The sequence below is a fragment of the Oncorhynchus mykiss genome, chromosome 11 (assembly GCF_057628025.1).
Source record: "Oncorhynchus mykiss isolate SJ-2025 chromosome 11, ASM5762802v1, whole genome shotgun sequence".
Lineage (NCBI taxonomy): Eukaryota > Metazoa > Chordata > Actinopteri > Salmoniformes > Salmonidae > Oncorhynchus > Oncorhynchus mykiss.
This window is the reverse complement of record NC_143032.1, coordinates 42,928,185-42,942,743: the sequence shown is the minus strand read 5'-3', so window position 1 is coordinate 42,942,743 and position 14,559 is coordinate 42,928,185. Positions and strand designations below refer to the sequence as shown.

At 46.7% G+C, this 14,559-nt stretch overlaps 1 protein-coding gene across 2 annotated transcripts in view; it reads left to right on the top strand.

Moving 5' to 3' along the window:
- The window catches only part of adgrv1 (adhesion G protein-coupled receptor V1), a 212,527-nt gene that overhangs the window by 173,078 nt on the left and 24,890 nt on the right, over positions 1 to 14,559 (top strand). For both annotated transcript variants that reach the window (XM_036935476.2, XM_090190170.1), the window contains 2 exons: positions 3,616 to 3,737; positions 11,904 to 12,089. In XM_036935476.2, the coding sequence (XP_036791371.2) occupies positions 3,616 to 3,737; positions 11,904 to 12,089 (308 nt within the window). The remainder of the gene's footprint in view (positions 1 to 3,615; positions 3,738 to 11,903; positions 12,090 to 14,559) is intronic.

Below are 14,559 nucleotides of genomic sequence, written 5' to 3'. Positions count from 1 at the left end.
AGGGCTGTCATGTGCCTTTTTCTGAGGAGGGGCTTCCGTCTGGCCACTCTACCATAAAGGCCTGATTGGTGGAGTGCTGCAGAGATGGTTATCCTTCTGGATGGTTCTCTCATCTCATCAGAGGAACTCTAGAGCTCTGTCAGAGTGACCATTGGGTTCTTGCTCACCTCCCTGACCAAGGCTCTTCTCCCCAGATTGCTCAGTTTGGCCTGGCGGCCAGCTCTAGGAAGAGTCTTAGTGGTTCCAAATTTCTTCCATGTTAGAATCATGGAGGCCACTGTGTTCTTGGGGACCTTCAATTCTGCAGAAATATTTTAGTACCCTTCCCCAGATCTGTGCCTCATCAGAATCCTGCCTCTGAGCTCTACGGACAATCCCTTCAACCATCATGGCTTGGTTTTCGCTCTGACATGCACTGTCAACTGTGGGACCTTATATAGACAGTTGTGTGCCTTTCCAAATCATGTCCAATCTGTTGAATTTACCACAGGTGGACTCCAATGAAGTTGTAGAAATATCTCAAGGATGCACCTGAGCTCAATTTCGAGTCTCGTAGCAGGGGGTCTGAATACTTATGCAAATAAGGTGTTAGTGTTTTTATTTTTAATCTATTTGCAAAAATTCTAAAACTCTATTTTTGTTTTGTCATTATGGGGCGGATCAAATCTGTGTAGATTAATGAGGATTTTAGTTTTTTTAATCCATTTTAGAATAAACCGGTGTGTAACAAAATGTCTGTAAGGGGAAGTGGTCTGAATACTTTCCGAATGCACTGTAGCCCTATCCTCTCCTCTTCTGATCTTGGCAAGGAAAGGGCTCTCTATTTCCAGTGCAAGCTGTGGGAAAAAGTTTAAACTGGCTTTTTGTATAAAAGTGTGCACATTGTGTTGAGAAAAATGGCAGGTTGTCTATTAAGGCCCATTCTGCATTCAAGGTTGTACAGTAAGATAAGATAAGGACTATATTATCTCCATGGGGAAGTGATGGAAAGCACCCTGCCGCTACTCTCTCCCATCCCTGTGGACCCAGCAGACCAGCCATTCCCTCCCAGCAGGCTTTTGGAACCTGCTCCCACTGTGGGACCTCCTACCAAGACCACAGCCAGGAATGTGCTTACACTGGTGGAAAAAAACAAGGAGGGAGGAGCGGAGAGGGATGCAGATGTGTGAGAGAGGCAGAGAGAGAGCGTGAAGGAAGTGCGAGTTTATGATAGCGTGAGATCGGAGGAAAGTGGGGGGAAAAAGGATCGCACGGAATGATAGAAATATGGAAAACTGGCACACAGTGGTGGAAGAAGAAGAGGGAGAGAGCAGACAAGGTGGTGGATTTGGCACCTATGTGTAGGCTATTTGCTTAGCCCTGGGCCCGTGCCTTGTGTTTTCTGCCCAGTTGTGAAGTGGACTGAACAGTGTGCCCTACATTTAACCAGCACTGACAGCTTGTATTCTGCTGTAATGTGTTACCCATGCACTAGTTTGAGTCTTCCAGTCACCACTTGCTCCTTGCTTCTTCCCCTCATCACCTTTCGATATCACTAAGCTCCGCACATCACCCGCAACACACTCCACCCCGGGCCGGCAGAGAGTCTCCCCAGTAACAGTCAGGAGAAAAAAAAACTGGGTGCACTGGTCAACATCCAGCCACAATCAACACACAGACTGAGAGTGGGGGATCAAAGGACCACATCTGCATTGCCGTTCAAAACAAATGGTAATAGGGATTTATTATCCTGGGTCTGGCTAGTTAACGTGGAACACTCTGTTCTCAACAGGCAAGAACACACACTAATGGAAATGTGCTCATGTAAATGTCAGATCCCTTCCTCTCTGTATGTGCTCATTGTGTCCAGGCACTACATTTTCATTAGTTCAACGCTGAACTAGAAGAGAATGCTGGAGGACATAACATGAATGTACTGTATTATTTTTGTGCTACCCAATGTCCAACATTGTAGATAGGGTAAGGTATTTTTTTAGGCGAACTGTGGAGTCATGCCTCTTCTTGAATTCGTGAGGGAACTGCAGGTTGTCCGCAATTTTTGGAGGATAAAAAATACATACAAACATCGAAATGCAAATTGTTTCTAAAAGTAATAGGCCTTTAATTAGTTACCTTCACTGCTAAATGGACTAAATTCGACCGAATGTATTTTGTGTTATGTAAAAATTTTAAAAAACTGTGACTCTGTGAATGGTGGTTCTCAAGAGCTTTTGAGGGTGATTTGGAAGGGGAAAGGTTGGCAACCATTGTCCTAGTTAAGGTTAGGATTGGGGTAGGGGAAGTTGATCCTAGATCTGTACCTCTCAGCATCAACTGAGAGTGGTTCAAGGTCAGTGCACATGCTTCAGTAGGTTAAAAGATGGGCTAAAGTCCCTCTGAGGGGCGGGCCAAAGTCCCTCTGCTCCAACATGCTGAAATCAAGGCTTTTAATTTCACCATAGATCTGTTTCAAGTCTCTAGTGAACCCCCCAAGACTTAACCCACACATACATACTTTACATACACACAGACTCTCACACACAATCAGGTGCAGGACAGTCTGACAAAAAATATTGCCAACATTGTTTTTACTTTATTTTATATATATATATATATATATATATATATAAAAAGATATATAAAAAAAATATATATATATATTTATATTATTTTTTGGGGTGGGGGACTAGGGCGCCAGCTATCTAAACTTGCAGTAATCAAGGTTGAATTTGAGCCCGGGGGCCCCCATTGATTTTGTTAGTCAGTCACTTAGATATCACATTAAAAACTGAAAATATTTCTCTCCATCCTATGGCAAAATGTGTAGAATTGCATGAAATTAACACCAAAACTAAAACATTTTCCTGGTTTAGAGTGTAGTTCGGAGGTTAGCTTCATGGAGTACTTGTTGGGACCAGATGCAATTTGGACAAGAGAGGCTGCTTTCTGGTCAACAGCCCTGTCATTGTGTAGACGGTCTTTGTGCTTACCGCTACCGCTCTCTCTCCCTCTCCCTCTCCATCTCTCTCTCTCACTATCTCTCGCTATCTCTCTCTCTCATCTATCGATGCGCCCTTTAGTTAGAGTGAGTTAGCTGAGCAGTTGGCACAGATTGTGTGTGTGTGTGTGTGTGTGTGTTTGTGTGTGTTTGTGTGTGTTTGTGTGTGTGTGTTTGTGTGTGTGTGTATGTGTGTGTGTTCGTGTGTGTGTGTGTGTTCGTGTGTGTGTGTGTGTTCGTGCGTGCGACGGGTGTACTGTACTTGGCAGCCCCGGTGCCAGGATCTGTGACCTACAGTATAAAGTGTGCTGATTAAGAGAGGCTTCCTTAATCAACCTCAAGGGCCTGGTCTGCTGCCTGCTGCCCCAGATCCAGCTCACTACTCTATACTGGACCAGAGCACTAGGATGATGGACCAGAGCCAGACATGGAGAGAGAGCAGGGATCAGAGCGCTCTGACCTCTGGAAAGCTCCCAATTTCTGATTGTGAAATAGGCTGATGTAATTTATTTAATTCTAAGAATGATCTGTCTGCGTGTATGTGCATGCGTGCATCTATGCGTGCGTGTATGTGTGTCTGTCCGAGTGCCTGTGTGTCTTAACTGTGCATTAAGTGTTCCCTGTTGTGTGTGCTGCAGAGGTGCCCATGGTGCTGTACCTGTTTGCCCTGGTGTCCCTGGTGTGGCTGTGGGCAGGACTACACATGGGCTACGGATACCTGTGGATGCTCATCCTCTACGTCATCTTCAACTGCCTGCTGGTAAGACCTTTTTGTCATTATCTTCATCATCATCGTGTGTGTCGTCATCCAGATATGTTTTGCACGGTAAAATCACAAGACTTAATTGAACTCTTATTGGGGTCAAATGTAACATTATTTTGGGGGGTTATATGGGTCCCACTCCCATTTTATGTTGAAACTACTCTGGTCATGGTGTTGATATTTTTGGAGTTAAAACAACATTAAATGGAGTAAATATCCTACTCGCAGGGAGTTCGCTGGCCGCTAAACTAACTTAGCAATCGGGGAAAAAATTGCTGACATGGGCTAATTGACAGACTGTCAGTGACCGACATAAATCGCACCTTGTGAAATCTACTATTTGAACTCGCACCAGTAAGTTGAGACCCTGACTGAGTTCTTAAAACATCCCTGAACTACACCATGTTAACTGGAACAACTATCTCATTAACGGTTGCTATAAATCCAAACCCTTACAGATTGGGTTAGTTTAGAAAAGAAAAAAAAAATATTTGTGTAGCGTAAGATCAAAAACAGTCAATGTACGTGTGAAAACACAGATATTGAAACAAACTATTGTAAAAAATCAACCTGCAACAGAGCATGCTGGGAAATATTGACAATGAGTCCCCTCCCACATCTATGCATAACTCCATAGATTGAACTCTGTCTCTGGTTACACTTAATGGAGTTCAAAGTACTCTGTCCCAATCAACTCCAGTTATCAACACTGACTCCAGGGATCTTATCACTCTCTTGAGGGTTAGGATAACTCCCGGTAGAGTCAATTTATCCCTAATGTTCATAACACTGTGATTTCCACTAACCTTGATTTACTGTCTAGTGTCTTGAATCTCTCTATTGCAGTCAAAACTGGAGGGAAAGCTGATTTAGTTTTGTAAATGTTACTACAGAGCACCAACTACTTCTTGGATACTTAAGTGCCCATTGTAGACATTGGCGTAATAACACTCCTAAGGTTTCTGTTTGTCAGTGTGTGTGAGTTCAGAATAGCCTCCCTCTATCTATCGTTGCTCAGCCTCTGGAGACCTTGGAGGTCAGCACACTTGTACTATATATTGATCCCTCAAGCCACTGCACTGTTTGGCCCCTCGAGTGTGTATGTGTGTTTGCATGTGTGTTTGCATGTGTGTGTGTTTGCATGTGTGTGTGTGTGTGTGTGTGTGTGTGTGTGTGTGTGTGTGTGATTCGTGAGTCTTATGATTGCGTGAGTGTGTATGTGTGTGCGTGCGTGCCTAGATGTGTGTGTGCTTGCGCATGTGTGTTTGCGTCTTGATGTGTGCTATGCATGTCTTGATGTGTGTGCTTGCATGAGTGCGTGTGTGGTGAAGGGTATTCGAGGACTTTGAAGCCATCCTTTGATGTCTGGCCCAGACAGGGTGGAAAAGCTCTTCTTGAGGGCTATCACAGATACCATATCTCCGGAGAGTGACATCGCCCAGGCCAGACCACTCTCTCAGTACTCTCAGTACAGTGTGGGAATGCATATCAGAGAGCGTGAGAGAGAGGAGAGAACTTTATCATCAGATATTTCCGTACGACTGTATAGTCTACAGCCAATAGCATTAATATCTCGTTTTTTTTAAACGGTTGCGTAACTGACAATGTGTTGAAGACGTTTGCACTGTTCAACCCCACTTCATTGTCTGATCTCAGAAGGGCTATTGCTTGCTAGTTGAGGGTAGATTCCTCACTCATAAAGCAACCGCATCATTTGAAAAGGACATGTTGTAAAAGCATTCAAATGGTTGAGTTAGGTAGGCAGTGGACTGGACAGTGGAATAATTGTTCTTTCAAGCCAGTCCTTGTGAATGTCTCTGCTAGCTGTCACTTTCTTCAAGACGTCATCTGTCCATTAAGTGTGTCACACCGGACCCTAGTGATATGTAGCGTATGCACGTGAAAGACGACAGAAGCACACTAAAGTCAACCCGGGGCTTTAATGAGTGTAGACATGATGTCATTATGACAATAGCTGAGGTAACACAACTCCTATAAGCCCATGCCATGTACGTCATAGGATGCCACCTTCCCAACGAGTCAGTTTCTAAAATTTCTGCCCTGCTAGAGCGTCCCCGGTCAACTGTAAGTGCTGTTATTGTGAAGTGGAAACATCTGGGAGCAACAACGGCTCAGCCACGAAGTGGTAGGCCACACAAGCTCACAGAACGGGACCGTCGAGTGCTGAAGTACGTAGCGGGTAAAAATAATCTGTCCTTGGTTGCAATACTAACTACCGAGTTACGAACTGCCTCTGGAAGCAACTTCAACACAATAATTGTTTGACGGAATCTTAATGAAATGGGTTTCCGAGGCCAAGCGTCAGCTGGAGTGATGTAAAGCTCGCCGCCATTGGACTTTGAAGCAGTGGAAATGCGTTTTCTTGGGTGATGAATCATGCTTCACCATCTGGAAGTCCGACAGACTAATCTGGGTTTGGCTGATGCCAGGAGAACGCTTCCTGCCCGAATGCATAGTGCCAACTGTAAAGTTTGGTGGAGGAGGAATAATGGTCTGGGATTGTTTTTCATGGTTTGGGCTAGCCCCTTAGTTTCAGTGAAGGACAATATTAACGCTACAGCATACAATGACATTCTAGGCAATTCTGTGCTTCCAACTTTGTGGCAACAGTTTGGGGAAGGCCCTTTCCTGTTTCAGCATAACAATGCCCCTGTGCACAAAGCGAGGTCCATACAGAACTGGTTTGTCGAAATCAGTGTGGAAGAACTTGACTGGCCTGCACGGCGCCCTGACCTCAACTTCATCGAAACACCTTTGGGATGAATTGGAACGCCGACTTCGAGCAAGGCCTAATTACCCAACATCAGTGCCCGAACTCACTAATGCTCTTGTTGCTGAATGGAAGCTAGTCCCCGCATGAATATTCCAACATCTAGTGGAAAGCTTTCCCAGAAGAGTGGAGGCTGTTATAGCAGCGAAGGGGGGGACCAACTCCATATTAATGCCCATGATTTTGGAATGAGATGTTTGACGAGCAGGTGTCCACATGCTTTTGGTCATGTGGTGTATTTTTACAAATTCCCCTGCCGCTATAAGTTCCAATACAGGATGAATCCCCTGAAAGTGTAGAGAAAGTCCAACTGAAAGGCCTTTGGTTGCCTCTGAAGTGTCTTTCATGAGTGAATCTCTCTCCCTTGACTCTCCCTAGCCCCTTCCACTGCCCCCCCCCCCCCCCCCCTGCATCACAATTCTAAAATAATCAGCTCTATCATCCCTAGGGAGAAAGAGCAGAACACGGTTGAAAAGTTATTTTGTTTTCAATCAGACAATCTCCACAGCCTCCAATTGCCCTGGGCTCAGATGTAAAGACTAAAGCAGCCTATAAGCAGTTGTCTCCGGGGAGAGTTCTCTGTAAGACAGGAAGAATTGCGCTGGAACAGACAGTTCCCTTTTCTACAGGTAATGAGCTTCCAATGAGAGCTGCACCAGAGACCATCGATTAGCTCTAAACAAACACATCTGACCTAGATTTCCCGAGCACTGCTGCTTCGGCTGCTGCTCTCTGCCATTGATGCCTGCACCAGGCTGTTTATGAAGCTGTTGCTGCCTCTTTCGGCCATAACACGATTAAGGGACAATTGTTCTGCCTTGAGAGTCTGCGTTTATGGAGCAAAAACCAATTACTTTGGTGGGGAGACGAGGAGCGTGGAGATGAGCGCGCTGACATTTGTGTCGTGACACGGCCATTTAGCACCACGTCATCACCAACACTAATGAACATTAATAGGGACGACCGTAAATGTTGCAAACCATAATGCATTCATATGATTAGGATTTAAAGTATAGTCACATTTGTCTACGTTGCATGGAGTGAAGTTTATTATGCATGTATGGTTGGATAACAAATCTTCAGATTGAGGTTTTCTGTTTTTTGGTGTCTCAAACCACCTCAGACCGTCTAAGAAATCTCTTAAAGGCTACATTTCAATTCATTTACTTTCTGAGTTGGCATAATATCTGAGCACATTATGTCACTTTCTGGCGTTCTGTGGCTATTTGTTACTCCAGTTGCTTATGTGCCTCTATTCAGTGGCACAGTTTGCGCTTGGATGCTCTTTCAGGTTGTTTTGTATTATCTCGCTCATGCGGTACATTTTCCATGAGGAGAATTTTCCATGTTGTTATTGTTGTTAGTGTGGCTGTTGCCCTGACTGTAAAAGGCTGTTTAATGGTGCTGCTCACTTCGGGCTAATTGCTGAAAAACCATTAAACAAGTGCAGATGTTAGAGTCTGCTCGGGCTCAGCTCAGTGTGTACATGCACGCGTGCGTGTATGCGCCCACGCCCGGAAGGTGGATTCTATCTATTCATTTCAACTATATAGACTCTCTCAATGCTATTTACTTTATGATTTAGGCTTGCAGCTCGGGAACCACAGCAGCCGTCAACCAGCTGGCTCCAGTGTGCTTGGCTATATTTCATACATCCTGCTTAGTGGTTAGTTAGCGCTGCTCTGGAGCTTCTAGGCAACCTCAAAGGACAGCTGTACATGAAGGCAACCATCAGGGGGGATGTACAGTAAATGTCTGTGTCCCAAGGACCAAGTATCGCACTGCATAGGGAATAAGGTGCCGCTTGGCATATGATGTGATGGGATGCGTCGGAGGATGCTTATTACAGAGAAGACTTTGCACCGTATTCAATTTATGGAAGTGGAACTGGTAACTGGTTGGATCCGGCATGATTCTCTTTTTTTGCACCGCAGAATTGTAAGTCTGGATCCTAAGGGTCAAGATAGCCGATGTTTACGGTGTGATCCTAGGTTTATCCCTGATTGTGTTGCTTTTCAGTAATGTACGTTCTCAGATATCTTGCCTTCCATGGGGCAGACATCCTCCGACACATCCCATCACATCACATCCCATCTAGTGTGATACCATTGGCTAACTGACTTGAAAGTCAGTTAAGAACAAATTCTTATTTTCAATGGTGGCCTAGGAACAGTGGGTTAACTTACTTGTTCAGGGGCAGAATGACAGATTTTTACCTGTAACCTAGTAACCTTTCGGTTACTAATCCAACGCTCTAACCACTAGGCTACCCTGCCGCCCCTATATCCAGCACCTAGCTCCAGCTGTCAACTTGGATGGGCCACCGTCTCCCAGTACAGAGCAGTTGCTGTGTGTGTATGATGACTCAGGGAGGAAAGGATTTGCCACATCTCCAAGCTCAGATATGTGCTCAGATATTATGCCAACTCAGAAAGTAAATGAATTGAAATGTAGCCTTTAAGAGATTTCTTAGACGGTCTGAGGTGGTTTGAGACACCAAAAAACAGAAAACCTCAATCTGAAGATTTGTTATCCAACCATACATGCATAATAAACTTCACTCCATGCAAGAGGGTCTGTGTACCAAATGACAACCTATTCCCTACATAGTGCTCTACTTGACCAGAGCCCATAAGATGAAGTGTCCCGTATAGGGAAGTAGTAGTGCCCTATACAGGGAATAGGGTGCCATTTGGGATGGAGACAAGGGCCAACAGAGACGTTTCCCTTGAGGTCAATTTCAGTGACTTACAAATTACATAACAAGTACATAACTTTGTCTGTGTCTATAAAACACAGGCCGTGTCCAAAATGGTACTATATAGTGCACTACTTTTGACCAGGGCCCATAGGGTGCCATTTGGAACGTAGACATATACTACTAGTTGCCAAGTATTGGTCTCAGTGTTTTTAGAGTGAGAGCAACCTCTGTGCCCCAGCACGTTATTCAGTACAACCATAGATTTAGTTGGTTTCCTCTCAGCACTCCACACAGACAGACAGACAGACAGACAGGGGCATTACTGTTGGAGTCTATCAATATAGATGGTACCCAGAGTTGGCGTATGCAAGGCTTTTTTGCTTCTCTCTCTCTCTCTCTCTCTCTCTCTCTCTCTCTCTCTCTCTCTCTCTCTATTTCTTTCTCTCTTCTGACATATCGCTTGTTGAGGGGTTGTCTAGGGCAGCATCTGCATTAGATCCGGCTGAACTTGTCCCGAATTTATAGAAGAATAATCCAATCACAGCAGCACTGTTTGTGTGCTGCTGTAAACTTTGATTTGATTTGATTTGTGTCCACCCGTCTGCCAGTAAATGGGCTTGTACATTATTAGCTCACAAACAAACAGCCCCCCTTTCTTTCTTTGAACAATGAAAGACTCCAGGCACCCACCACAGAATTACATTTACCCCCGCACATCCTGATTGGGCCACACAGCGGACTATAAATAGACTGCTCTTCATTGCAGCGCAGATCCTGTCACGAGCCCTGTCGCTGGAGATGAGTTGCAGAAGTAGCAGCCTCCTTCATCGAATTCAACCCAGCACACGTTGCTAGGAGACATGGTATAGGAGGGATAGGCCCAGTGGTCTAAGCGCTATGATGTCCATGTATTATCATTTCTCTCTACTTTCGTATTCATTTGATCTCTTTCTGTTGCCCATCTAGATCAGCTCTCTGTTTCTCCGTTGCTTTTTCTCTGTTTCTCTGTTTTCTTCTCTCCTTTCAATTTATTTCTATCTGTCTTGTTCATTTTCTACTGAAAGCATTCTCCCCCTAGCTAGCTAGCTGGTTAGCGCTGTGCCTCTTTGTACCTCTTGTGTTCTCCCTCCTCTCTCCTCCCTCCCTGGTTCTCATGGTGGTGTAGGGGCCGTGACCTAACCTCCTGTAGTAACACTCTCCCTCTCTTTGTCACACACACACACACACACACACACACACACACACGTCAAGTCCCCAGAACAGGGAACACTTACATAACAGCCTGTGGGTAATAAAGCGTGTTCCTCGGGCCGCGCTGGCTCAGGCTGGTCCTTAAACGGCGTGTGCTAATCGCCCTGAAGACTGTCAGGATGGGGCCGCTCTCACTCTATCAGAGACTACTGATAGTGGCTGCTCCACGCACACACGCACACACACACACACACACACACACCCACACACACACCACCCTCACACCACACACACACACACACACACACACACCACCCTCACACCACATACACACACACACCACCCTCACACCACATACACACACGCACACACACACACACACGCACACACACACACACACACACACACACACACACACACAGACACACACACACACACTCATGTACACACACACACCACCCTCACACCACATACACACACGCTCCGCTCAGGCTATAAAGGCACTCTGAGTGATTGTTGTGGGTGTACTGTGTCCATTCCCATATGTGTGCTTTTTCCCCAGATAGAAGCTCATGTTCCCTATTTACAGTGCACCAATAAACAGGTCGTGTACTAAGCCTGTTCCACTTCGTCCCATCGCATCTCGTATCCATTACAGTTTGTCCCTTTCAGTGTCAGGGTTCCAAGGAAAATGTAATGATTTCCACACATTTGTATCTACATAGGGAGCTTTTGTGTTGAGTGGCTTTCCTCTCCCTGAGCCGGACTAAACTGCCTGTCTGTTAAGATCAATAGGCCGCTGGTGAAACCGAAGCATGAGCTTTGCTGACGTGGAGAGATTGCAATTGGTTTAATTTAACTCCCAGTTTTGATTAACTAGATCGCTTGGTGATGTCCTATTCTCCTGTGTGTGTGTGTGTGTGTGTGTGTGTGTGTGTGTGTGTGTGTGTGTGTGTGTGTGTGTGTGTGTGTGTGTGTGTGTGTGTGTGTGTGGTAATACTGTATTTGCAGTGCAGTGCATCACTCCATCTCTGTCTATGGTTGCCGTCATCCCCTCCTGCCCGCCTGGTGTTGTGAGATGTCTGCCGGGACTGTGATATTTCACAGAGGAACGTGCTGGAGTAATTCACACTGGCCTGTCTGATGACACAGAGGATGTGATAGAGATACTAGATCAGGATGCTGCTGACTGACATTGATGTCATGTCCAAGGGACAACGTCTTGCCACTTCTACCATTCTCGACCGATCCAAACTTTCCCCATACGGGACGTGCTGCTCTGCTTTGCGTGGAGCCGTTCAAGATAAATGCACTTCTCGGAGTGCAATGGGGAGAACGACGCGCTATCGAGAAACAATTTAAGTCCGCTCTCCTTTTTCTTTTGTGTGTAGGTTCCATTCGTGATGTGCCTGGCAGGGTCAAATCATTTTGAATTGTAATGGAGGTGCCACATTTTTGATCTTTACCCTCTGCTCGCCAGGGCCTGTACGTGTTTGCGGTGTACTTCCTGATGCACAACCAGCTGTGTTGGCCATCCAAGGCCAGCTACACAGTGGAGATGAACGGCCACGGCAGCCCAGACTCCACCTACCAGAGCGGGGGTGCCGCCACCATAGGGGCGGAGATCAACAAGTCCACCCAGAACCTCATCAGCGCCATGGAGGAGGTAACCCACACCCACACACACACACACCCTGCCATCTTTCCCTCCCTCACTGCACGAAACTATGGAGAAAAATAGTTTCGGTGCCCTTACTCTAAAGCCCTTACCTCAACCCCTTCCCCAGTCCCATCCCTCTCTTTCTCTCTCCCCTGCCCGGTGCCCTTCCTCTAAAGCCCTTACCTCAATCCCTTCCCCAGTCCCATCCCTCTCTCTCTCTCTCCCCTGCCCGGTGCCCTTCCTCTAAAGCCCTTACCTCAATCCCTTCCCCAGTCCCATCCCTCTCTCTCTCTCTCCCCTGCCCGGTGCCCTTCCTCTAAAGCCCTTACCTCAACCCCTTCCCCAGTCCCATCCCTCTCTCTCTCTCTCCCCTGCCCGGTGCCCTTACTCTAAAGCCCTTACCTCAACCCCTTCCCCAGTCCCATCTCTCTCTCTCCCCTGCCCGGTGCCCTTCCTCTAAAGCACTTACCTCAACCCCTTCCCCAGTCCCATCCCTCTCTCTCTCTCTCTCTCTCTCTCTCCCATGACCTCATTCCCAGGGCTCGGTTTGACCAGTCCTCTGCTCACTCACACCCTTGTCAGCGGATCCTCGGGGAAACTCAGCGTGTCCCTCCACACTTTCTGTTTGTTCACAGTGGCTTGAGTCAGCTATCCCGCAATTACGCTAACAGTAACGTGTGTGTGTGAGAGCTGCCATGCAGAGAAGTGTTCTCCTCTCCTGAACTAGTATCCCACCTTACCATAGAACTAAGCCTACATACTCCCCAGGCCCAGTCCATGCATCCCCTGCTCTGTCACAGCTCTGGTCACAGCTCTGCTGGACACCCTATAAGGAGTTACACTGAAGAGGAGATGGGGGGGAGAGTTAGAGAGAAAATGGAGAGGGGAGGAGGAAGGGGTGCGGAGGGGATTGGTACATGGGAGGTGTCAGCCCCCTTCAGAGTGGATATGGTAAATGGTGGCTGGACACTGTACCACAGCTCTAGACACTGTATCAATTACAGGCTATTACACCACGCTGTCTGTCTGTCATTACAGGCCTGTTCAGACAGACAGCCAGACAGGTGTAATAGCCTGTCTGTCTGTCATTACATGCCTGTTCAGATAGGCTATTATGTCTGTCTGTCTGTCTGTCTGTCTGTCTGTCTGTCTGTCTGTCTGTCTGTCTGTCTGTCTGTCTGTCTGTCTGTCTGTCTGTCTGTCTGTCTGTCTGTCTGTCTGTCTGTCTGTCTGTCTGTCTGTCTGTCTGTCTGTCTGTCTGTCTGTCTGTCTGTCTGTCTGTCTGTCTGTCTGTCTGTCTGTCTGTCTGTCTGTCTGTCTGTCTGTCTGTCTGTCTGTCTGTCTGTCTGTCTGTCTGTCTGTCTGTCTGTCTGTCTGTCTGTCTGTCTGTCTGTCTGTCTGTCTGTCTGTCTGTCTGTCTGTCTGTCTGTCTGTCTGTCTGTCTGTCTGTCTGTCTGTCTGTCTGTCTGTCTGTCTGTCTGTCTGTCTGTCTGTCTGTCTGTCTGTCTGTCTGTCTGTCTGTCTGTCTGTCTGTCTGTCTGTCTGTCTGTCTGTCTGTCTGTCTGTCTGTCTGTCTGTCTGTCTGTCTGTCTGTCTGTCTGTCTGTCTGTCTGTCTGTCTGTCTGTCTGTCTGTCTGTCTGTCTGTCTGTCTGTCTGTCTGTCTGTCTGTCTGTCTGTCTGTCTGTCTGTCTGTCTGTCTGTCTGTCTGTCTGTCTGTCTGTCTGTCTGTCTGTCTGTCTGTCTGTCTGTCTGTCTGTCTGTCTGTCTGTCTGTCTGTCTGTCTGTCTGTCTGTCTGTCTGTCTGTCTGTCTGTCTGTCTGTCTGTCTGTCTGTCTGTCTGTCTGTCTGTCTGTCTGTCTGTCTGTCTGTCTGTCTGTCTGTCTGTCTGTCTGTCTGTCTGTCTGTCTGTCTGTCTGTCTGTCTGTCTGTCTGTCTGTCTGTCTGTCTGTCTGTCTGTCTGTCTGTCTGTCTGTCTGTCTGTCTGTCTGTCTGTCTGTCTGTCTGTCTGTCTGTCTGTCTGTCTGTCTGTCTGTCTGTCTGTCTGTCTGTCTGTCTGTCTGTCTGTCTGTCTGTCTGTCTGTCTGTCTGTCTGTCTGTCTGTCTGTCTGTCTGTCTGTCTGTCTGTCTGTCTGTCTGTCTGTCTGTCTGTCTGTCTGTCTGTCTGTCTGTCTGTCTGTCTGTCTGTCTGTCTGTCTGTCTGTCTGTCTGTCTGTCTGTCTGTCTGTCTGTCTGTCTGTCTGTCTGTCTGTCTGTCTGTCTGTCTGTCTGTCTGTCTGTCTGTCTGTCTGTCTGTCTGTCTGTCTGTCTGTCTGTCTGTCTGTCTGTCTGTCTGTCTGTCTGTCTGTCTGTCTGTCTGTCTGTCTGTCTGTCTGTCTGTCTGTCTGTCTGTCTGTCTGTCTGTCTGTCTGTCTGTCTGTCTGTCTGTCTGTCTGTCTGTCTGTCTGTCTGTCTGTCTGTCTGTCTGTCTGTCTGTCT